General features: G+C 33.7%; 1 protein-coding gene across 6 annotated transcripts in view; it reads right to left on the reverse strand.

The window, feature by feature from the left end:
* Positions 1 to 26,480, reverse strand: part of MMUT (methylmalonyl-CoA mutase) — a 36,087-nt gene that overhangs the window by 1,413 nt on the left and 8,194 nt on the right. For all 6 annotated transcript variants that reach the window (XM_042986529.1, XM_007095502.3, XM_042986526.1 and 3 more), the window contains 9 exons: positions 24,764 to 24,921; positions 22,841 to 23,012; positions 21,364 to 21,612; positions 18,513 to 18,624; positions 17,341 to 17,456; positions 13,780 to 13,895; positions 10,402 to 10,533; positions 9,081 to 9,228; positions 5,179 to 5,346 (listed from right to left, as the gene is read on the reverse strand). In XM_042986529.1, the coding sequence (XP_042842463.1) occupies positions 5,179 to 5,346; positions 9,081 to 9,228; positions 10,402 to 10,533; positions 13,780 to 13,895; positions 17,341 to 17,456; positions 18,513 to 18,624; positions 21,364 to 21,612; positions 22,841 to 23,012; positions 24,764 to 24,921 (1,371 nt within the window). The remainder of the gene's footprint in view (positions 1 to 5,178; positions 5,347 to 9,080; positions 9,229 to 10,401; positions 10,534 to 13,779; positions 13,896 to 17,340; positions 17,457 to 18,512; positions 18,625 to 21,363; positions 21,613 to 22,840; positions 23,013 to 24,763; positions 24,922 to 26,480) is intronic.

Below are 26,480 nucleotides of genomic sequence, written 5' to 3' on the forward strand. Positions count from 1 at the left end.
CTCTTCTTTTGGAGAGTGTTTTATTTTGTTAATTTTTTTTTTTTTTTTTAGTATAGTTGACACACAATGTTATATTAGTTTCAGATGTAAAAAGTAGTGACTCAAGTTTATACACTATGCTATGCCCACCACAAATGTAGCTATCATCTGTCCTGTTATATCACTGTTTTCATATCATTGACTATATTCCTTATGCTGTCTGTGTCTTTCATTACATTGACTTACTCATTCCATAACTGGAAACCTGTATTTCCCATTCCCTTTCACCCATTTTGCCCAACCCCTACTCCCTCCCCTCTGGCAACCACCAGTTTGTTCTCTGTATTTATAGGTCTCATTCTGCTTTTTACTCACTCACATATTTTTTTAGATTTCATATATAAGTGAAATCATATGGTATTTTCCCTTCTCAGTCTGACTTATTCCACTTAGCATAACACCCTCTAAGTCCATCCATGTTGTCATAAACGGCACAATCTCATCCTTTTTATGGCTGTGTAATATTCCATGTTTTTAATATACACATACATACATGCACACATATTCAATACAGTTTGAATCTTTTTCAGTGAGACTACAGCCATATATTACTCATGTGACATATTTGTATATAAAAATATTTAGGTGTCATAACGATTTCTTTTGAAAATGAAGCCCTTCACACCCCACTGCTTCCATATCTTAGCTACTGCAAATAATGCTTCAATAAACATAGCAGTGCATATATCTTTTCTAATTAGTGTTTTTGTTTTCTTTGGGTGAATGATGCTGCTTTAAATTTGGCTTTGTGAAGAAATCAGATTTTCTGTAAACAAAGATTAGCTCATTTAAAAACAAATTCTCCCATGTTGCTGTTGCTATTTGTTAATTTATTTTAAACAGTCTGAGTGAAAAGATTCCCAGGACACAAATACTGCTCCAGGCTGTAGTCTGTTTAAAAGTTGGAGTATCTGTAGCTATAACATTGAGTTTTAGGATATCCTCTAAATCCCTGATCCTTATCCACAAGGGTGATCACATATCCTAGGACATTCTGGTTTGTGCTTATTGTTGCAGTACCCTCTTTGTTTTTAGGAGTCCTTTTTCTATTGAGGTGTAATTGACATTTAACGTATTAGCTCCAGGTGTACCACATAATGATTCAGTATTTGTGTATATACTGAAAAATGATCAGCACAGTAAGTCCAGTTAACATCCGTCACCACACATAGCTACAAAACTGTGCATGTGTATGTGTGTTGAGAACTTTTAAGATTTACTCTTAGTAAGTTTCAAACATGCCCTACAGCATTATTAACTATAGTCATCATGGTGTATGTTACATCCCTATCACTTATTTATTTTCATAACTAGAAATTTGTAGCTGTTGACTACCTCCACTCACTTTGCCCATCCCCTTTCCCCTTGCCTCTGGTAACCACCAATCTGTTCTTTGTATGTAAGAGCTTCGGTTTTTGCATTTTTTTAAGATTTGCATATAAATGAGATCATATGGTATTTATCTTTGTCTAACTTATCTCACGTAGCATAATGCCCTCTAGTTCCACCCATGTTTTCACAAGTGACAAGGTCTCATTCTTTTTTATGGCCAAATAATATTCTATGGTGTATACACACCACTTCTTTATCCATTCATCTGTGGATGGACACTTAAGTTGTTTCCATATCTTGGCTATTGTAAATAATGCAGGAAAAAACAGAGGGTACATGTATCTCTTTGGGTGTTTTCTTTCTTTTTTTAAAAATTTTTTTAATGTTTATTTATTTTTGAGAGAGAGAGAGAGAGTGCGCGCGTGCAAGTGGGGGGAGGAGCAGAGAGAGAGGGAGACACAGAATCTGAAGCAGGCTCCAGGCTCTGAGCTGTCAGCACAGAGCCTGACGTGGGGCTTGAACTCACAAACTGAGAGATCATGACCTGAGCTGAAGTCTGATGCTTATCCGACTGAGTCACCCAGGTGCCCCGAGTTAGTGTTTTCATATTCTTTGGATAAATACCCAGAAATAGAATTGCTGGATCCCATGGCAGTTCTATTTCTAATTTAAAGAATCTCGTACTGTTTTCCACAATGGCTGCATCAGTTTAGATCCACACCAACAACTCACAAGGGTACCCTTTTCCCACATCTTCACCAACATTTGTTATTTCTTTCCTTCTAGAAAGAAGAATAGCCATTCTAACAGGTGTGAGGTGATAACTCGTTGTAGTTTTGATTTGCATTTCCCTGATGCATCTTTTCATGTACCTGGCTGGCTACCTGTAGGTCTTCTTTGGAAAATGTCTATTCAGATCCTCTGCTCATTTTTTTAATTACCCTGTTTTTACAGCACCCTTTTTAATAGCACCCATATTTGTTCTCAAAAGTGGTCACATTTAGATGATAAATTAAATGGTTGTGCTAATTATCCCCGATGACTTTTTTGCTGTTTCTATTATTTCCTTGTAATACTCTTACAATATTATAATTCTTCAATGGTACTTAACACATCTTATTTAACTTTTCTTCTTCTAAGTCTGAACTTCTAAGGGTAGAGAACATTTCTAATCATTTTTATAACCTCAACATTTGACACATTAAAGATACCCCAAACACATCATTATTCTTGGGCAGGTGCTATAGATTTAAGATTTCATAAAGAAACTTGTGAAACAATAACAATGATCTCCAAATTGGGGATGGCCAAATGGATAAGTTATTTCATTCTATCTTTCCTAGTAATGCTATGTATGCACCATTTATTCTCTCACCTGACTTGTGGATTTGGAAGGTGAACTCACCTGGAAGAGGACCGTGAAATATTGCAAATGGAGAAAGGCTTCTTGACTTACCTAAGCCTTAACACAGTCTTATAAAATATACTTTAGTGAGGGGATAAAATGTGAGAAACAAGTAGATCTGAGTAAAGGGTATACAGGTGTCCTTTGTACTATTTTTATTATCTATTAGTTTGGAATTATTTTCAAATAAAAAGTTGTTATTTTAGGGGCATCTGGGTGGTTCAGTCAGTTAAGTGTTGGACTTCAGCTCAGGTCATGATCTCATGGTTTGTGGGTTTGAGCCCCATGTTGGGCCCTGTGCTAACATCTCAGAGCCTCAAGCCCGCTTTTGATTCTATCTCCCTCTCTCTGTCCCTCCCCTGCTCACGCTGTCTCTGTCTCTCTCTCAAAAATGAATAAACATTAAAAAAAAAAAAAAAGTTGGTATTTTAAAACATCCTCCACTGAACTGGCCAGGAGTATCATATTGCCTCCTTCATGAAAGAAGCAGGCATCATAAGGCTGCTAACCTTGCTGAAAATACTTGGAAGCCACTGCTTTTAAGAAGGTTAGAAAATCCAGACTATACTAACACACACTGGTGAGGACAGACCATATTTATTTAATCGGGCTGCAGAAATGGTGAGCTCCACAGTGGCAGTGGCTAAGTCAGCTTGATTAACTACTATATATTAGTGTTTCCTAATTTAAAATCTAAATGACTTTCAACTGAGTAAGAACATTATTTTATATATTTACTGCAAATAGTGAAAAAAGTGTGTAAATGTTGATTGCTACAATTATATTATAAAGGATACTCATATTAACACACAAGTATGTCATTACAGAAAATAATCTTTAGTCTTTAAACTCATAGGGAAAAAAAGTGTGTAAAATACCTACAAATGTTCTGAGTAATTCAAATATCCAGAGGGTTAATACAACTTGTGTGAAATATATTTCTTGAAAATGTCAGCTCATTTAGATAACAGGTTTCTGTTTTTTCTCAACTCATATTTCAATTTCAATATTTTGTGCAGCTTAACTATTTTGGTTCTTAAGTTTTAATATCACGTCTAAGAGCTTAGATATTATAGACTCTAAAACTGCAATACAGATGTAAGTTTCCATACACAGACAATAAAGAATAAAGGTCCTTTATATTCCCAAATAGTCAACTATATTTGCGAAAATAATAGGCAATTAACAAAAACAGTTTTGTGTTGACTATATCACTTTAGTGTTGTTAGAAAGAATAAATAACACAGCTTGCTTGCTAGTCCTACGTTATTATCAGTGTCACAACTTCATGCATATATTTTCTGATTTCATAAGTAGTATATAAGTAACTATTGTATATTCTGAGTGGTATGGAGGAAAAAAAATAGTAGACCTCAACATAAGATCATATTTCACCAAGAATTTATGCTACTGTCTTTGTAGCATCTATCAATTATTTACTTAGAGCAATCACATATATCTTCTACCTCTGTATGTTTTCTGTTCTCAATAAAAAAAGAAAACTTGACATAATGAAAAGCTGGATTGGAAACAGACCAAATTTAGATCTTAACTAATTATTTTAACTGATATATAAGGTAATATGTGGAAAGTATCCCCCCACCCCATTAATAAATTAATTGACATCATTGATTGTTACCTAGCATTCATTTCTCCTTTTCTAAGAGGATCCACATTTTTGTTCAAGAATCCACCTCTTCCCCAATCAGCCAATAATTTTCAGACCAGGCTGATTCTATTTATTTCTGAATTAGGGTATTTTTGGCTCTAAGAAAACTATACCCCAATCAAATTAGCTTTAATGAAAAAGAGGTTTTATAAGACCATGTAAATGATACAGCTCTGAGTTAAGGCAGTATGTATGGATGGAAACATGAAAAAAATGAACAAGGTAGCTACTCTAAGACAACAGAAGCAAGTGCTGCTGACTGGTTAACTAAAGGACTCACTTCATCACCAGGACAAAGAGTGCTCACTCTATCTGTGGCTAGGGGTTAATATATGCACTGTGTGTTTACCATTCTTCTCTATTCTAGCTGTGAAATTTTATTACTTTTATCCTATTCCTTTTCCATCATTCTATACCAAATATGAAGGAAGTACATCTCTATCTAGGTTACTAGTTTGCAAAGAAGTAATTCTCTCATAAAGAGAAGCTTTGCATACTGTTAAGTTAAATTATACATAATGAATTACAATATAGTTTGAACAGAAAATAACATTGCCCACTTTTGGACTCTTACTACAGTTTACTTAGTAAAATCACCAGGAAATAATTTAGATCAAAATCTACAACAATTTTATCTTTAGTAAAAGTATACAGTAAATTGGAACTACATATAAACTAATGTTACTCAGGATTCCCATCATAGCACTAGAAAAATACAGGCGATGAAAAATACCTGTGGTGGTATCACCCCTCCACACATGACAAGTATATCTGGCCGTCCAAGGGAGTTAAGTTCTCTGATGAGCTCAGGAACTAGGGTTTTATGACCAGCAGCGAGCGTGCTCACACCCACGGCATGCACATCTGCATCCACAGCCTGCTGGGCCACTTCTCGGGGAGTCTAAACAATTATAAAGTAAAGAGACAAATCATCAAGTTATTCCAAAAAGTATTTTAAAACTGTTACCTAGTAAATTAGCATTCCAAGGTTTTCCTCATTAAAAATCTTGAAGTGACTATAACCTCATATTTCACCATTCTCAAATCATAAATACCAACTCATCCAATTGATGCAATAAACAGCAGGGCTGTATCGCTTCTAGCCCTAGAATTAATCAATTAGATTTGTTACATCAAAATATGGTCCCCCCAAAAACTTTTAAGACAAAGAATATAGGCGAAATACATTATCTATTCATTACAATTTTTGAAAAATACATCTGTTGTCTTCATTATCAACATTTATTGAGTGGTGATGCAGTAAAAGACAACATGTTATAGTATCTATGAAGAGGTAAAAGACCAAACATACGATTCAATGTGAAAAGTGAATCTCAGGTTTTAAAGTAGAATGGGAAAGAGGTATGTTAGCAAGATGGCACACTAGGAAGCTCCAGGACCTCCGTCTCCCACGGAGACACTGAACTGACAGCAACATATGAATCGAAATAATGTAAGAACGCTAGAAATTAGTTAAGGAGCTATAATACCCAGGCAAATGCATAAGCAAGAAAAAAGATGGTGTCAAGAAGGCTGCTTTTCACGCATTAACCAGTGTGCATACACAGTCATAAAGGATATTTTCATGTATTCAATTATGAATTGAGTTACCCAGAACCATATTCATTCCCTGCAATGAGTCTGTAATATTTGCTCTTGATAATTTACATGCATTTAAATCACTTCATATAAAAGACACATACAAGTTTCTCATTGTAAATACACTGTAAACTGAGAAATTGGGGAAGGAGAAGGCTATCTCAGAAACCACTTGCACAATAAAAAGCTCAAAAAAATTACCAAAATCTGAGAATTTTCTTAGTTTGGCAATATTTTAAGCCTCATAATTTCAGTGTGAAAACAAAAGATTCTACACTCTTGGTAATGAAGCCATATTCAAGAGTATCTCTAAGAAAATCACACAGCAGATTGGTAAAACCTAGTCTGTGAGAAATATAGCCTATGAAATTAAAACCATTAAGAAAATGTGCATATTGTTGATATTGAGTTGTTAAAAGTAAGAAACCTAATTGACTTATACGATTGATCATGTTACCAAAACGTATTAGATTAAAATTCCACTTAATTTGGTTCCTGCTTTATGCTTAGATACACTAAACTGTATTTTATGTCAACAAATAGTGAACATTTTAAAACTTTAAATCTAATTTTTTTTTTTAAACGTTTATTTATTTTTGAGACAGGGAGAGACAGAGCATGAATGGGGGAGGGTCAGAGAGAGGGAGACACAAATTCCGAAACAGGCTCCAGGCTCTGAGCCGTCACCACAGAGCCCGACGTGGGGCTCAAACTCACAGACAGCAAGATCACGACCTGAGCGGAAGTCGGACGCTTAACCGACTGAGCCACCCAGGCGCCCCAACTTTAAATCTAATTTTAATGAAATCAGACACAGAACTGCAGGATTCTACCTTCATCCACAGATAAGTTTTTCTTTTTTTTAAATGATATAGTATTATATTAACAAATTTGTGGTACTAAAAGGCAAATTATATTTTTATAGATGGCATGCAATAGGGAAATGAACTTTTAGCTCTTTGAAAAGTTCTTTTAAGTGCCAATGAATGACCATAGTTTTTAATTATTTTCATTTTATAAAAAAATATATATATATTTCCCAAAAGCTAATTTTTAAATATTGGAAATGTATTATATTTGGTCAATATTTAAAACAAACAAAAAGCTGAAGTAAAAGGGAAGTAGCATATAAATAAAAAACTAGAATGAGAAAGTAGTCAACTTAAAGGAAGAATGAAAGCAATCTCAATATATGTATTTACTTAATTTAAAATATATTTGAGATGCTTAACAAAACCTACCTTAAATGTATTTATAAATTTACCTATGAACACAGTTCAAGGACATATCTCCATAAGTTCAGGCTAACTGAATTTCTTCTAGACACTCTAGAGTATTATTTAAAAATTCAAAAGGGAAAACTCTTATGGGAGATTCTACAAAGGGCGCGCCTCTTCAGGAAGGTTATTTCATTACTTGCAAAAATGTAATCAATTTTTTAGTCTTCATCTTAGCTGACTCATCCACATCATGGAATAATAGTACCTCCTTTTCCTTGAAATTCTCCTTCCTCCTTAGTGTTCATCCCACTACTCACTCCATTTCCTTTTTCTCCTTTGCTGCCTCCTTCTCTTTTTCCTTTTAATGTTCAAGTTTTCATACCGCTACACACACTCTTCATGAGAAGTTAAATGAGTTATCATGGTTTCAAGTACTATTTACATACTGAGAAGTCTCAAAATCTTATTTATAACAGAGGCCTCTCTTCTATGCTCCAGACATGTATATCCAATTTACATAGCTGTCTTCATCTGAATGTTCCATAAGCTGATTCTCTTAAGCCTACCTCCATTCCCCATAAATAACCCCTTTATTAAATTTTCTTCACGATCCTGGCCAACTTCTGCTAAGACCCTGACACTGCCTGTGGGTAAGGCCTGCATTGCTTCTCACTCATTACTGAACATCTTAACTGGACTCCTTGCATCTAGGAAGCTCCTCTCAATCTGCTTAAGAAAGTGATTTTCCTGGAAAGTGAGCTTTCTAAAGTATAAATTTGATTGTCACTCTACCTAGACACCTTTGGGATAATGTTCAAACTCCGTAGAATGGCATACAAGGCTATATTCATTATAATCTACACACCACCCCAAGCACTGTATTCTAATGTTACTGAACGTCCTACAGTTACCTGAAGGCATCATGCCTTCTCACGGCTCTGTACCTCTGCACCTCTGCTCAAGCCAACCCTTTTCCTAGCATGCCTTTCCCTGCCTTGCTCTCTACACTTCCAAAGGCACAGCTCAAACATAAGTTCCTAGGATACTTGGGTAAGTTCCTTGTCCAAATGTTAATTACAGTAATTATTACTCTGCTGTGTTTACTGATAAGTAAATCTTTCTCTGTTAGGAGCCTGTAACCTCCCTGAAGACAAAAATCATATCTTATTCAACTCAGAACCTAGCCTCTGGTAGATGATCAATAAGTATGTAGTGGATAAAACTTTTACTATGGAAGTTATTACAATGTACTCAACCAAAGATATTTTGTAGAGAAGATTAAAGTTGTATCATTCTATAGAGAATTTCAGCTTCATTTACTTCTAACAAATTATTATCCTGCTGGGTCAAAGATTCTGTGACTAAATAAAATACTACTAGAGAGTAACTAAAAAGAAAACCTAACTATGAATCAAGCTCTCACTCTGATGGTTGATTTCCCTTTCAAAACATTTTTCATCAATCTGACGTGGGCTACCTTTTCCACAAATTATCAGACAAATCTCAATAAATGGTACGATGAGATCTTTGAAAGTAATCTTCAGTTTTAGAAACCTAATAACAGTTTAGTTACTGACACTGATTTTTACAAAGTGTGAGAAACAAGTACATTAATATAAATTGTATTTCTTTCTTATTTCTGTCATAATTAACTGGATTATATGCATTCAAAAATAAATTAAGGAATTTGTGGATTTCATTTTCTTCTTTTACACCTTGAAAAACATCATCATGGTTTATCGTCTTTTTTACTATTTTTTCTAAATATAAGTGATTTACGACATTCTTTTTGAAGTTATCCCAACATTTTCAGTACCTGAAAAAGAGGACCGATGTCCACATCAAAACCAAGATCGGCAAATCCTGTAGCAATAACTTTCGCTCCTCTGTCATGTCCATCTTGTCCCATTTTTGCCACAAGAAGACGAGGTCTGCGACCTTCACGTTCCATGAATTTATGAACCCTAAGAACATTTTAAAATACAATAGTTATTAAAAAAATAATAAAATAAAATAAAATACAACAGTTATATATTAATTGTCCAAAAGTAAGATATAAAATCTATAATGTATTCACAGTAAATCTTTCAAGTTTATGTAAAAATACCTTCTTACATCCATTACTTACATTTTATGAATATCTCTATTTTACATTGAGAATTCCATTAAAGCCTGGATATGCTTACCACCTTCCCCCACAGAGGAAAGTCTGAAAGATGGCCCAGCCTGTAAGCCCATAATACTTGAGAACATCACAGCGAAGATGAGAAAATGACAATTTTTTGCCTTCTTAAACAAGTCTCCAGCATATAATATGCATAAATATTTAAAAAGAAGCTTAAAAGTGCCTTTCAGAGTCATTCATACAAATGTAACTCACTGGCTGCTTTGAGCTGTCCATATTTCACCTACCCATCACAAGTGTGAACTCCTTCAAGCTGACTGCAATGTGGTGATTTCTAATGACATATAATCAAAATACCTTCTAACTTAAACCAATAAATTTACAGCCCAGATGAAAAAATACATTTGCTTTTGTTAAAAGAAAAAAAAATCCATTTTGATGACTTTCACCTTGGATGTTTTGGTATTTATCTCATCTATAAGTAGTGACATAAAAAGTGGAAAATTTGTTATAAAAGTTGAGAAAAACAATCATCAGGAAGCTACATTTACACATGGAAAGCATGATCAATTTGTATTAATTTATAGTTCCTAATCATGCTTGACAATACTATTTATTGTCCATTCAGTGAGACTGCTTTTAATTTATGCATAGATGGCAACCAAATTATTTATTTTCAAACATGAAAATTATTTTATACTATTTGACAATTAAACAATTTGAATAAACTTAAGAATGTAAGTATACTATAATAAGGAGACTGAAATTTAAGTACCTGGGGGTATGAAGCAGTATCAATGTTAGTTGAACAAACATTTGTTTTAATTAGAAACTCTTAAAGGGAACTATAGTGAAAATTGAATATATTATTTTAGTAAACCTACAGACTAACGGGAAAGTCCATTCAAATGTTTTCCAAATGGTACGTAAGAAAATTAAGCCTGCAACTGATTCATTGGGATTATGTTCACAGAAAAGATGGCATTCTGGTTTAAGAAATCTCATTTATTACCTCTGGATAGCAAATGATATCTCTTTACTTTCTCCAAATTCCTGCCGATAGGCTCCACTGACCATACGATCATTAGCTTTATGTTCACCAAATACCTTTTTCATAGCATCTGTGATTTCTCCAACTGTACATCTAAAATATTAAAATAATAAAATAGAGGTTCTGTTAATATCATTATTTGAGATAAAAAATACTTACTTTAATATTCAATATAATTAGACACAATTTACTACCTAAGTAAAAAGTAGGCTATCAAAAAATATGGTATTTGTCTTTCTCTCACTGATTTATTTCACTTAAATAAAAATGTTTTTTACTGCACTGATGAAAGCTTCTTTCCTCAGAATACTTATGAAAAATGATTCTAGATGCCTCTATACATAGTAATCTTTCTCCCTCCCTTTTTTTTTTTTGGTACAAAAAGGTGATTTTATTAAAGCATGGGGACAGGACCCATGGGCAGGAAGAGCTGCCCTGGGATAGTAAGGAGAGACTGATTATATACTTGGGAGTTGGGGAGGTAAAGTCAAGGGGGAAGTTTCCAAAGGGATTTTCATATGCTAAAGAAGAATCACAGGGGGCCTAGCCATTGTCAACCTAAGGTTGTTTTTCCCTCTAGCACAGCATTAACATTAGGACAGTAGGGAATTTAACATTTTTGAAACAAAAAATGGTTGACTTAAAAATTATAAATAGACAAGCATGTAAAGATTACTGAATAATTCACCAATTAACAATACAACTAGGGCAGGGGGTGGGGGGCTTGGGGAGGGCTGGGTGGGTCAGTTGGTTAAGCATCCAACTTTGGCTCAGGTCATGATCCCACAGTTTGTGGGTTCGAGCCCTGCATCAGGATCTGTGCTGACAGCTCAGAGCCCGGAGCCTGCTACGGATTTTGTGTCTCCCTCTCTCTCTGCCTTTCCCCCACTCACACTCTGTCTCTCTCTCTTAAAAATAAACATTAAAAAAAATTTTTTTTAAATACTACTGGGCAAAGAGCAAGATTCCCATTGATACTTTTTGATAAAAAGAATTTTAGCATATTCCATTCATTTGTTTATTAATTCATTCAACATTTATTGAGTGTCTAATATAGGGCAAGCATGGTAAGTGCCAGACATATGGTGATAAACAAGACTGGGGGAGGGGGAAAAGAAACCTGCTCTTACAGAGCTTACCATCTAGTCAGATGATACAGACAATACATATGAACTCAAATCAATTAATATGGATTTCATATGATAATAAGTACTATGAACACACTAAAAAGGTGAAATGTGGTGTCTGGAAAAGCTATTCTGAAGATAATGAAGATAAAGCTTTTGAACTAAGATCTAAGTAGTGAAAAGGAGAAACTGAAGGGAACATAAAGGAAAATGGAAAAGTGTTTGAAAAAGAAAATACTAAGTGCAAATGTTCTCAGAGGTAAAAAAAGAAAACAAAACAAAAAACCAAAACATGTTCTATGTTTTAAAAATAGAAAGAAGGACACTGGGGACACAGCATAATGAAGGAAGTAGAATAAGGTTGAGTCAGAGAGAGAAACCAGAGTCACATCTCACACAATCCTGCACACCACTGTAAGATTAGGTTTTAATTTAAAAGTATGAGAAACCTCTGGAGGATTTTAAGCACAGAAATCACCTTATTTAAGAAGTTAAAACTGAAAAACAAAAATAAAAACAAAAACCCAACCCACATACTAGTTATCCTACTTCTTAAGTACTTAAAACAACATGTTAAAAAAAAAAGTTCATAAATAACAAAAGCAAAAATAATTCACCAATGACATCATGTATGGAGAGAAAATTTTTTGTGGTTCACTTGCTTTTCTGTATGTCCTATGAGGCAAAGTACTGACTGACCTTTATTTTGGGGTATCCATTCAAAGATATCTATGAATAATTTTGGAAGCCTTGCTTACCTCTGGACAAAGAGTAGTTTTGTGTACTGTCAAAAATAAAAATGCCTATGCTTGAAAATACATCAAACTTCTCAACCTGCAGATGAGTGACATGGATTCACTACAACAGCTTGAAACGTCCTGAGCCAGGGGAAATACACAGGATTAATACACTCTACCCATCCTGCAGGAGGTGATGAAGGAGGCTTAGCTGCCTCTGAAGGGCTTCGGTGGGTTTTTCTGTTATCACTTGCTGAAATTCTTGAAAGGCTGGTTCATCCTTTCTCATCTATGAATACTTTTAACCCTTTCCCAAACCTTGTTAGAAAGCTTCAGTAACTGGTCACTAAACAGAAAATTAGGTACTTATGCATTAATGAACTCTAAATCAAAATCTGTTTGATTTTTATACACCTTTAATAGCTCCACATGCTTCCAGAATAGGCCGGCGGGACACCACTGGACCCTAGAGTATCATGAATAATGAATGCTCTATCTGCTCGAACCCTGGTGCCATCCAAGTATTGCAAATGAATAAAAAGTCTTCGGTGGCCCCGCTGTTGGGCTAGCTGGCCTACCGGCTGCACTGCGCCCTGCACCACATCGTGGCACTCGAGTTCCTGGGGTGGTGAGCCCACTACCTTTCATCCCATGAAGGAAAGGAGAGGGCTTACCCATGTCTCCTGCTCAGAGAAGTTTCATGATGCCCTTGGTGAAGAACATACGTCACTTCACTTATAATTCATTACCATCTAACTGCTGAGATGACTGACCTCAGCTTTACTCTGGAGATGAGAAATGAGCACACACACCTGAACAGTTCTCACTACCTTATTTTGCCAGTAACTGAATTTGACAAAAATCGATCACTTCTGCTCTGTTTTGTTCATCTAACTGTAGAAATGTTTAGATCTATTTAGCTAGTTACTAGTAAGATGGACTTTCTCAAAATCTGACATCTGTGTGCTTGGTATTTTTTTAAGTATTAATGTTTCATTTTTTTAAACTTTATTTAGAAGGATTAAAGCCTCGTAATGTTTACATGTTTAAAAAAACATATGAATGTCGCAAGTGCACAGATATTTAAGAAAAACAAAAATTAACTTCATTTGCATTTCCAATATTTTCTTTTAGGCTCACAAGGTTTATAGAAGCAACCTTTTATTTAAGTACACTTTGAAAATCTCAACTGGTAAACTTTTTAAAAATTTTTATTTCAGAAAAAGAGAGAGAGAGAGAGACTGCGAGGGGGGCAGAGGCAAAGACAGAGAGAGAGAGAGAGAGAGAGAGAGAGAGAGAGAATCTTAAACAGGCTCCACACTCAGCACAGAGCACAAGGGGCTCAACCCCACCACCCTGAGATCATGACCTGAGCTTAAATCAAGAGTCAGATGCTTAACCAACTGATCCACCCTGGCACCCCTAAATTGGTCAACTTCTGGTATTTGGAAATCTCCGAACTGAAATATCATCACCTTGCACGAGCTGCATCCACTGCAAGAGCCAAAATATTCCCGTCTCCACTGGCAGCACATGCAGTCAATGCAGCAAGACATCGTTCAGCCAAGGTTTCATCCCTGCTGGATTTGACCTTATGGAAAAGGTCAAGAAAAGGGTCAATTTACATGAAAAAAAGAACAAAACAGAGATCAGGAGATTAGACACTGATATACGTCATATGGAAATTGTTCCATAATCTTAACCACAAAAACAAAATAAAACAAAAGGAGAAAATAATATGTATCCTAGGTCTGATATTCATTCAATTTGTTCATTTACTCATTCAATAAACATTTAAAACAATACTGAATTCTGCATAGCCCTGATAAATCAGAAATACACAGGGCAATGATAAATAATACTGAAGCCTCTCTGAAGTAGTTAGTACATGCTACTTAGGCTTTACTAATGTAACAAGACATCAAAAACAAGTAGGTCTTTTATATGGAAGGCACACTAAAGAATAATAGTGACAAGGAAGAAAAAATAATAACAGATTACAACATAGAGAATATTTGTTATACATTGTTTTCCCTAGCTAACTAACAATATATTGGTAATAATATGTATGTATATTGTTTTTCTTCTTCTCAAAGAAAAAGAGAGATGATGAGAAATACTGCAGTGGAGACAGAAAGACCATGAAAAGCACAGTCAAAACCTTCTCCCCTCAGATCCTAGCTCTACTCTGCTCTGCCAACAATCTGCCTAAACAAAGTTACCTAAAATCCGATTTTCTACAAGTTTGCACCACCTATAAAAGAGTCTAAATATGATACTACTCAAGAAGCTACTAAAATCATATAATATCTATAAGCAGAAATGGATCAAAAATCTTACACTAAAGGCAAGGAAAAACCCAACTCCATTAACATTACCGAATTTCTCTCTTGCCTGAAATAAAGTTTAACATCATTTATGGTAAATGGAACGCCTCAAGCTGTAAGAGTGCAGAGTTAATAAAAGTGTAAAGTATAAGAGGGGATAAAAGGGCTTTTCCAAATATAATATATGTTGAGACTTTTGTGATGACTCAAAATAAAATGATATATCCTAAGGAGGACCTTTTAAAAAAGTGATAAAAATGTGAGAGAGGAGTTATTATCTTCTGCTTGAGGGTGAAAATGGAAATAATGCCATTAAGTGTAATAGAAAAATGGAAAATGATAGTGCTGCATGCAGTCTAACTGAACAAACTCTTATATTCCTTTTTTTTTTTTTTTTTTTTTTAGAGAGAGAGCACACTGGAGTGGGGGAGAAAGGCAGAGGGAGAGAGAGAGGGAGAGAAAGAAAGAGAGAGAGAGAGAGACAGACAGAGATTTTCAATCTTAAGAAGCTCCACACTCAGTGTGGAGCCCGATGCAGGGTTCAATCCCACAATCCTAGGATCATGACCTGAGCTGAAATCAAGAGTCAGACGCTCAACCGACTGAATCACCAAGGTACCCATGATTCTTAAAGAATATCTAAACAGAATAGAGAAAAAAGTCGTATCTTAAACTATCACAGAGAAAGTAAACACAGAAAAAGCATTAATGATAACTAAAGAATTTCAAGTTTCTTGTGGACCACTTTCTTGTACCATACACAAAAATAAATTCAAAATGGATAAAAGACCTAAATGTGAGACAGGAAGCCATCAAAATCCTAGAGGGACACAGGCAGCAACCTTGATCATGGCCACGGCAACTTTTATAAGACATGTCTCTGGAGGCAAGGGAAACAAAAGCAAAAATGAACTATTGGGACCTCATCAAGATAAAAACCTTCTGCACAGTGAAGGAAACAATCAACAAAACTAAAAGGCAACCTAAGGAATGGGAGAAGATATTTGCAAATGAAATATCGGATAAAGGGCTAGTATCCAAAATCTATAAAGAACTTATTAAACTCAATACCCAAAAAAATAAGTAATTGAGTTAGGAAATGAGAAGACATGAACAGACATTTCTCCAAAGAAGACATACAAATGGCTAACAGACACACGAAAACATGCTCAGTATCACTCAACATCAGGGAAATACAAATCAAAAACCACAATGAGATACCACATCACACCTGTCAGAATAGCTAAAATTAACAACTTGTGAAACAGCAGATGATGGTGACGATGCCAAGAAAAGAGAACCCTCTTACGCTATTGGTAGGAATGCAAACTGGTGCAGCCACTCTGGAAAACAGTATGGAGGTTCCTCAAAAAGTTAAAAATAGAACTACCCTATGACCCAGCAATTGCACTACTAGGTATTTATCCAAAGGATACAAAAATGCTGATTCAAAGGGACACATGCACCTCAATGTTTATAGCAGCACTATCAACAATAGCCAAATTATGGAAAGAGCTCAAATGTCCATCGACTGATGAATAGATAAAGAAGATGTACATATTTACACACACACACACACACACACACACACAATGGAGTATTATTCAGCCATCAAACAGAATGAAATCTTGCCATTTGCGACAACATGGATGGAACTAGAGTATATGATGCTAAGCAAAATAAATTAGAGAAAGACAGATACCACATGACTTTACTCATATGTGGAATTTAAGAAATAAAACAGATGAACACAGGGGAAGGGAAGGAAAAATAAAGTAAGATAAAAACAGAGGCGGAGGCACAACATAAGAGATTCTTAACTATAGAGAACAAACTGAGGGTTGCTGGAGGGGAGGTGGGTGGGGGATGGGCTAAATGGGTGATGGGCATTAAGGAGGGCACTTGTTAGGATGAACACTGGGTGTTGTATGTAAGTGATGAATCACTAAATTCTACTCCTGAAATGAATACTACACTATATGTTAACTAACTTGAATTTAAATACAATCTAAGAAAAAAAATTCAATTTCTTGCTTTGGAAATAACAGTAATTACAAAAGCCAGAGATTAAAAGACCACGGTAGCTTCATACAAAATAAATACATAGATTATAACTATAAGAATGTTTTATCTATTTTAGTATTTCATATATTTTGATTCAGCTCAGTGAGAAATTGGCAGTAAAGCTAAGACAATAATCTAGTTTCAATTAAAATAAATTATTTCATTTACAAATGGTATCTTACTAAAGCACTATTAAAATGTATTTGAATTAAAAAAAGAAAAAAACAGAAAGCAAATGATTCTTTCATAGTGGTATCAGGAACCATGGGCTAATGGAAACAAATCAGTGAGAAGCCCTGGGTTCATATACTCTGAACTTAATTTTTAGTTTTGAGTGAGTTATATAATCATTTAAGCCTTTGTTTTAATCTGTAATTTATGTGAGGTGTTATTACAGTGAGATTTTTAATAATAACGTATAAGTATTACAGAGGCAGCTGTCTTGGTTTAAAATGAATTTGAGTCTTAGCTGTTCAATTATTTATTCTGGGCAAGTTTCTCAATCTCCCTTATCTTTAGTTTCCTTAACTTTAAAATGTTGGGAAATAATACCCACCTCATGTGGTTGTTGTAAGGATTAAACAAGACAATGTAAGGGTTTACACAATGCCCAGAAAGCACTCAAAAAATGATAGCTATCATTACCTTCTTGAGTTTTTCAATCTGCTTGTTACGCACTGATGTATTATCAATCGCCAGAACATCCACAGATTCTTCTTTTTCCAATTGGTACTTATTTACTCCAACAATCACTTCAGAACCTATCAATTTCCCAGAGGAAAATAATATGTAGATTCTATTCATAAATACTTCCATAATAGTAATGCTCTGATCATCACATACTTTGCTTATAAGGTTAATATTTTTAAATAGTATTCTTAAATCTTAATGAAACTTCAATATAGATCAGCAAATCACAACAAAATGGGGGTGAGAGGGGAAAGAACTGGTATATATCAGATCTCTTTAAGGGAGGATTTTTATTATTCTCTCAAACTATATACTTTCCCAGAGTTTCTGATAAATCCTCTTCTACAACTACAAAATTAAAATAATAGCAGCAAATAAAGATTTATAAGGGAGAGAATTAACATCCAATAATGTTTTCAATATATTCTTGTATTCTCTTACAGCCAATAGCTTTTAACAAAAAGTACTTTTAAAATCTGTAATAAACCAAAATTATAAAGATATTTTCTTAACATAATAAGAATATATTTTGCCTCAAACTACCAGATTATTACCATTTAAAGACATCCTGCCACCCAACTCTTCTCCTTATTTCCTTTTCAGAACTCATCACAATCTATTATTTTATTATGTGTTCACTTGCCCATTTTCTATCTCTTTGTTACTAAAATGTAAACTCTAAGGGTGAAGAGATCATCTCTTTCCTGTTCACAGTTGTATCCCAGACATAATACAGTGCCCCAAATGGTAAATACTAAAAAAAAAGTGTTCACTGACTGAATGAATAAATACTCCAATGCAGAGCACAATGACTAATAATACCATCTTCAAAACGCTGGAGATACCCACTTACACATATACATACATACACACACACACACACGGGCATACCTCAACACATACTCTGTACATATGCTTGCCCATATGCATACATGCATGCAAAAATACAAACAGGAAGAGATAGATGATAGATAGATAGATAGATAGATAGATAAAGAAACATCTAAGTTTCATTTTTCTATTATTTTTGTTTTATTAACTATGTATGTTATCTTTAAACAGAAATTAATATTTCTTTTTAAATACAGTACTGGATTTCACATATAAACATTTTCATTTTATCTTACCAGAATCTATTCTTGCTTGCCTTCGGGCAGCACATTCTTCAATTCGAAGTTTAGGTATTCCTTCTGCTACAGCTTTGGCCATTCCACCCATCTCTTCAATTTCATGAATAAGCTATTAAGAAAAATAGATTAATAAAACTGGAAAAGAATATAATGATATTTTTATAAACTATACAAATTTGTTATGTTACATAATTACCAATATTACTAAAATCCTAAACTATTCTAGTGGTAAGTTTAATGTTTCATAAGAAACGAATTAAGTTAACATCAAGAGCTTTTCTATAGTTAGGAGTGCCTGGCTGGCTCAGTCAGGGGGAGCATGCAACTCTTGACCTTGGGGTGAGTTTGAGCTCCATGTTGGGTGTAGACATAACTTAAATGAATAAAATAAATTTTTTTTAAAAAAAAAAAGGAAAAATGGGGTAACTGAGTAGCTCAGTTGGTTAAGTGTCTGACCTCGGCTCAGGTCATGATCTCGCAAATCATGAGTTTGAGCCCCACCTCGGGCTCTGGGCTGACAGCTCATAGTCTGGAGCCTGCTTTCACTTCTGTGTCTCCCTCTTTCTCTGCCTCTCCTCTGCTTGTGCTGTCTCTATTTCTCTCTCTCTCAAAAATAAAATAAACATTGTTTTTTTTTTTAAAGAGGAAAAAAGTTCCATAGAGTTAACAATATTGTACTGTATATTTGAAAGTTGCTAAGACAGTAGATGTTAAAAGTTCTTATCACAAGAAAAAAGAAATTGTATAACTGTGTGGTATGGAAAGTGACTAAACTTACTCTGGTAATCACTTTACAATTCATGCATATATCAAATCATCATGTTTTATATCTTAAATTAATACAATGTTATATGTCTGTTATATCTCAAAAAAGATAGAAATTATATATTTAAAGTTCAAAAGACAACAGAAAAACTAAGATGTATATCTGGAAGCACAAAACCTGTCACTCAAGTCTTAGGAGAAAACTAAAGATAACGTCAATAGTCTTTATTTTTAGTTACTTAAGTTTTCATGGATACATAAATAAATACTCTTTAAGGAATGTATTTCAAAATGCAACTTCATTTTTTATTTGATCAGCACAATAATAACATAACTCTACTGCTCCTGACACCAGCATACATCTAAACCTTCAATCACAGCCTTATTTATACATGAGGTGGTGGGAAAATGAATGGTGGAATGGTATATGACACAGCAGAAAGGAACAAAGTAAAACTTGTTTTTTTCCAGAAGAACTCAAGAAATTAGAATTTATGTTGAAGCCAAAGCTAAGATAGGAAGCTAAAAAGAGGAAGACTACTTGAGAATTTAGAACGATCCCTCTCCCATTCTGTCAGGACAACCAAAGCTTACATCTGCAAAAAACAGACAAAAGTTTATCTCTGTAGAAAAGCAATGGGCTATCAAACACCAAGTACATAGAGAGGCAAGAGTAAGATATCTTGATATAAAAACCTGTATTCTGAATAATAAGATTAAAGACAAAAGGCACACAGAGAAAAGAGACAATACAGGATAGAGAAGAAAACTTCAAAAAATATAATATCCTCAGAAAAAAAGATTATATTCTATATTAATGAAACAAGTAACATAACACATAAAACATAGAAAACAAAATGAGCTTTTGGAAATTAAAAATATGATATATGAATTTTAAAGTGAGTAAAAATTTAAAGTTGATGACTCCCTAAGAAAACAAAACAGAATCTCAAAGATGAGTTATAGAACAGAGAATAGAGAATAGAGAATAGAGTTATAGAAAGAGAATGACAGAAAAAATGGCAGGGACAAAACTATCAAAAAAATAACACAAGACAATTTTCCAGAGTTATGAGAATATGAAAAATAGGCCAGATAAAAAATGCCCACCAAAGGTCTAGTCCAATATAGGAAAAATATACACATCAATGTCCCCCAACTCAAAAATAGAGATCCTAAAACTGTTAGAAAGAAAGGTCCTGAGAGTAGAAATAGCATCAGATTTCTAAACAGAAATATTAGAAGCTAGAATAAAAAACAGATCAATGTTTACAAACTCTCAAATGAAAATAATTTCAGACAGACTATCAACCAAATACCAGAGTAGAATAAAGACATTTTCAAACATCCCAAGTTTCATATAATTCATCACCTATGTACAACTTCTGAGAGGTTCCTATGAGGTATCGTTCAAAATAACAAGGGATAAATCAACAGAGATAGACACAGCATTCAGGATACAGATTCAACATAGCAGAGGTGAAAAGAATTCCCAGGATAATGACAAAGGTTAGTCAAAGGACTGCAATGGTCAGCAGGTCTAGAGAGAAACTAGTCTAAATCAAATGACAGCACTGGAGGACTTCAGAAGGATGTATACTATTGAGATGTAATTATATTGGTAGTATTATGAGACAAAAGAAAGAAGAGGTAAGAATCAGCTAAAACACTAAACTACCATACTACAAAGCAATAGGTAATGACTAAAATTGATGGAATTAGAACTATTGTATATGTATAATTTTTAAATATGGAGATAAAAACAAACAAAAAAGATGTATTTGATTCAAAGAAGCAGGAAAAAAAGCAAGTAGAAGACAAAGGACTGCTTTTTTATGTTACAGCCTTTTAATACTAATACTCTTTTTAACTCTTTGAATAAAATACTTTAATACAAATACAATTATATTTTTAAATTATGTCTCAGTTTTGTATACTAGAAGGTCAAACCTAAAATTTTTTTCTCTCGAACATTTTATAAATCTTGATATAAATCTATGATTTGATTTACATATCAAAATACCTACAAACCTTTATAAATCTGTAAATCTTAAAACCAAAATTTCAAAGAGGAGAAACTGACCTTCAAGGCAGCGTCATAAACATCATTCGTGAGAGATTCCATCATATAGGAACCTCCCCAAGGATCAGCCACTTTGGGAATCCCAGATTCTTCTTGAATAATGATTTGTGTATTCCTGGCAATTCGGGCACTTTTCACAGTTGGCAAACCCAAGGCTTCGTCAAAAGAATTTGTGTGCAAAGACTGAGTCCCTCCAAACACTGCCGCCATTGCTTCTACTGCAGTACGAATGATGTTATTATAAGGGTCCTAAAACATTTAGAGAAAAGCAAAAAGTCAAAACAAGGGGACAACTGATAAAGGATGCTATGATTAAGCAGTGGCTACTGTGTACTTACTTTGCCAATGCCTACATTAGGCTTCAGAATATCCAACAAATTAAGACGAATTAGTAAACAAGCCAGACTTAATAGGCACTCAATAAATGATTTATTAATAAGTGATTAATAAACAGATGAACAATGAATCCAGATAAGAAATCTGGATTCATTCTGTTCCTGATTATGATTGGGACAAGGCATTGGACCTTTCTGAACTTTAGCTGCCTTAGCTGTAAAAATGAGGAGGTTAAGACAAAAATGATTATTAAAGTTCCTTCCAATCCTGAAATCTCTACTTCTCCATTTATAAGGACCTGAAGCAATATTTAATAGATATATTAGTTTTTATTTACTTTTAGGTGTATAAAAGAAATGTAGCTTTAAAGTTATGAATTATTTTTAATATATCAAAATAATTTTATATGTAAAGAAAATGCATGAAAAAAGATCAGTTTTTTAATAGAATGAAATTAAATTATGCAAATGAAAATAGCATTTAAATGGTATGTTTGCATGCATATTTATTTAAACTAAAATAAATATAACTAAAATAAATAATATAGATGCACAAATTTTTAATTAGGTGATTTTATGTTAAGAATTTTTAACTCTTGGGGTGCCTGGATGGCTCAGTCGGTTGAACATCCAACTCTTGATTTCGGCTCAGGTAATGATTTCACGGTTTGTGAGATTAAGCCCCACAGTGGGTTCTGTGCTGTCAGTGGGGAGCCTGCTTGGGATGCTATCTCTCCCTCTCTGTCTGACCCTTCCTCGTTTGTATGCTCTCTTTCTCTCTTTCTGAATGAATAAATATTAAAAAAATAATTTAAACTCTTAAAATTATTTAAGGCGATATTAACTAAGTTGTGGTTTTTACTTCTTCCTCATCATATTTTTTCTTTACTTTTAAAAAGGTAAAACAGCACTGCATACAAGCTAACGTTTAAATGATTTTATATTATTCACCACTAGAGGGAGCCAACTTCATTTATTATAATACATGCGTAAAAACCATCAATGTGCATTATGCTTTAGAAAAATTATAATTTTCAAATATTAACAGATAGCTTCTTAAACCTACTTCCTGACTATGCTATCTTGCTTGTAAGACAATATATGACTTTACTAAAATTCTACACTTTAAATTATACACATACCTGCTCAGTAAGTGACCATCCTGATGTCTGACAATGAGCCCTTAGAAGAAGAGATTTAGAGTTTTTAGGCTGAAACATTTTCTCTATTAAGTGAGCCCAGAGTCTTCTCCCAGCTCTCATTTTTGCTATTTCCATATAAAAGTTCATCCCAATTCCCCAGAAGAAAGACAACCTAAAATAGTAATGTTAAGTCCATTATTTGATTATACTTAACAATCTAAAATGGAAAATAAAACTAATTGTACCACACACTAAACAAAACAGCATCCACATTTTAATTTCAAACAACTTAATCTGAATTAAAATCAAAGCATAAGCATATATACATAAGTAACTTTAAACCTAACAGATAAAAGTACAGTTTTAGGCACACAGAAGAAATAGCTCTGGTTATCTGCTTCAGGTAGAAATTATTCACTTCACAGTTGGTCTTCTATAGAAAAGAAGTTCCTCTTGTGTCTTTAAATATAGAATGAATCACTATCCAAAAATAAATACTTCAAGAATAACCAATATGTAAGTCAGGGGTAACCCATGAAGGGAATAAAACCACAAACTTGTGGTTTTGGATAGCAAGAAAGTTTTCCTGTTGTTTTGTTTTGTTTTGTTTTGAAAGAATTATAGTATATTTGGTCTAGGAATGTATTTCTCCAATTGCCCCCAAACCCACTACTCCTTTTTATCTTATATTCTGTCACTGATTTACACATTTAGTTTACTTGCCCATGCCGAAAGGCAGAAAGGCTGTGTTTCTTCAAATAAAACAAGGTGAGCCTTAATTAAGCTAAAAACTAGTAAAATTTTTTGATATGCCCTTGGAAGAAATTGTTAACATTGCACTCCTCAAATATTTGTCTCAGGATACTTTTTCACTCTTAAAAATACTAAAGATCCCAAAGAATTTTTATTTGGATAATATCTATCAATATTGTATATATTAATTCATTTAGAAACAGTAAACATACATGTTAACAAAAGTAACATTTTTATGAAAAGCAATTACTTTGCTAAAATAAAAAAAATTGTAATAAAAAAGTCACTATTTTACATTTTTGCAAATCTAATGTGTGGCTTAAGGGAAGACAGTTGGAATAAGTATCTGCTTTCTACATTCAATCTATTGCAACATCACATATCATGTAGCTTCTGCAAAATAATGTACACTCTTGAAATAATGAAAGTGGTAAAGGCACATAAAGTTTAATACAATCATGAAAACAATTTGACCTGAAAGATCCCAGGAAGGGTTAGTTACCCTGAGGGGTCCTTAGACCACACTTTGAGAACTGCTGTCATAATATGTATGCAACAACCTCTGATATAGAGTCTATGAACTCGCTGAGGGCAAAAGTCATGTTTTTACAAATTTTATTCCCAGCACGTAAGTAAGTTTGTGCTTGGCCCAGAGCAAAACTTAGCAATTACTCATATGTCCAATTTTTAGTCACCAAATTTAAACAATTCTTAAACTTCAATCAAGTATATTTTTTATATAAATTTATTAATAAGCTGTTTTAAAACAGAAATGTTTAATAGCACTGTGAATTCCAAAACACTTAAATTACAAGTGCAACAGAAAAAATGTAATAGATGACTTCTTTTTAAAATGGAAAAATAAAGAATAAAAGTCAATATCATTTATGTTTACAGTTTGTCAAAATACGCCAGTTAACTGTGTTCTGTGAACAACTGAAAAACAAGATTCCTCTCATTTACCAAGAAGTAGAGTAAAATTTAATTCTAATTTTTAATTGTAAACAGTATTGGCTTATTCTCTTATTATTACTCCAATAAAACATAAGAGAATCTAGTATGACATTTATATACATAAATTCATTTTATCAATATATTTACTATATACTCATAAATTGGTCCTAAAAATTTTCCTAACACTGAAACAATCTCTGAGGTCAATTTACTCACCTTGGTGCAAATTCATCAATTGTCAGACCAGCTTGGAGTCCAGTTCTACAGTATTCCAACCCATCAGCTATAGTATAGGCCAGTTCCAGAATGGCATCAGCCCCTGCTTCCTGCATATGGTATCCACTAATTGAAATTGAATTAAATTTTGGCATGTGCTACATAAAATAATAAAAAATATAACAGTGAATAAAAAATTTTAAAGGTTCTCTATTAAACTCATTTTCTAAAAGACTATTATTTTCTAAATGATGTTCAACTCAGATACACTAAGTAGTCTTTACCATTAACTGAAAATATTTAATGCTTACTTTGTTATATTTAATTCACTCCTCAATTTGAGTGGTGATTCAATGAACCATTGTAAAATTTGCACCTGTTTTATTTTTCTGGTGAAAAAGAATTTGCACTAACCATTCTTTAGAGTCAAAGTTTAAACTCTGAAATTAATTAGCTAAAAGTAGGAATGAACCTTTAGTCCGAAAACTGAATAAACATCTTTAATTCCAAACCAAGGACTGTGACCTCTTAAGAGATCCTAAGATCTCATAACTTTGGGCTAATCTTCTAAGGATAAATACATTTAAGTTTTACTAGTTATCAATTTTCTTGTTTGAAGTTCTTTTTGAAGTCACTGAAAATGACTACATACTGAAATAAAACAGGATTAAGATACATGGATTAGAAATCAAAGACTTCAATTGGATTTACTGTGATATTTAATGCTAAGCATATCCCAGACAGGTTCTTTCTTGCCAAATCACTAAAAAGATGGCATTTCTACCATTCCCCTAAAATTTATTAGAGAGGGTACATAGCACAAATATTCTGCCAAGCCCCAAAATTATCCTCCTTCCCAAGAATTGGCCAAATAAAATAATAAAAGCTAAATCACAGAAACTGAGTATGGTAGTTAAGAACATGGGCTCTAGAGTCAAAGTACTCAAAGTCTAGTTGATGGCTAGTGTCAGTTAACTAGTCATAAGGCTACAGGCAAGATTCTCAACCTAGTTATTCCCTGGTTTCTTAAAATATAAAATAGAGGTACTTCCTCATGGAGTTACTGTAGGATTAAATGAAATGACTCACCGAAACCACTTAGTATTATTCCAGTACGGAGGAAGCATTCAAAAAATGTTACTTGCTGTTGCTAATGTATGCTATGGACTATCTGTAATTTACATTTTTTAATACTTATAATTAACCAAAAGGTCTTGAAAAATGTTCCATTGCAAAAACAGTAAGGGAACTGAATTACATGGAATTGAGAGACAATTTGAGTGCATTTAGAGCTTATAAATAAGAAGCAACGACAGAAGCAGGTGCCTCTCTACAAAGAGATTTTAGTAGCAGAATTTCTTTAAAAATAATAGAAATATTGGAATATTAGAATATTATTCAGCCTTAAAAAGGAGGTTAATTCTGATACATGGTACAACATGGATGAGTCTTGAAGACATTATGCTAAGTGAAGTAAGCCAGTCACAAAAAGACAAATACTTTATCATTCCACTTATATGAGGTACCTAGAGTAGTCAAATTCACAGAGATAGAAAGTGGAACGACAGTTTCCAGGAGCTGGAGGGAGAGGAGGATGGGGAGTTATTATTTAACAGGCACAGAGTTTCAGGTTTGCGAGACGAAAAGAGTTTTGGAAATGGATGGTGGTGATGGTTGCACAACAGTGTGAATATACTTAATGCCACTGAACTGTACA

Source organism: Panthera tigris, chromosome B2, assembly GCF_018350195.1.
Source record: "Panthera tigris isolate Pti1 chromosome B2, P.tigris_Pti1_mat1.1, whole genome shotgun sequence".
In the NCBI taxonomy this organism is placed as follows: Eukaryota; Metazoa; Chordata; class Mammalia; order Carnivora; family Felidae; genus Panthera; species Panthera tigris.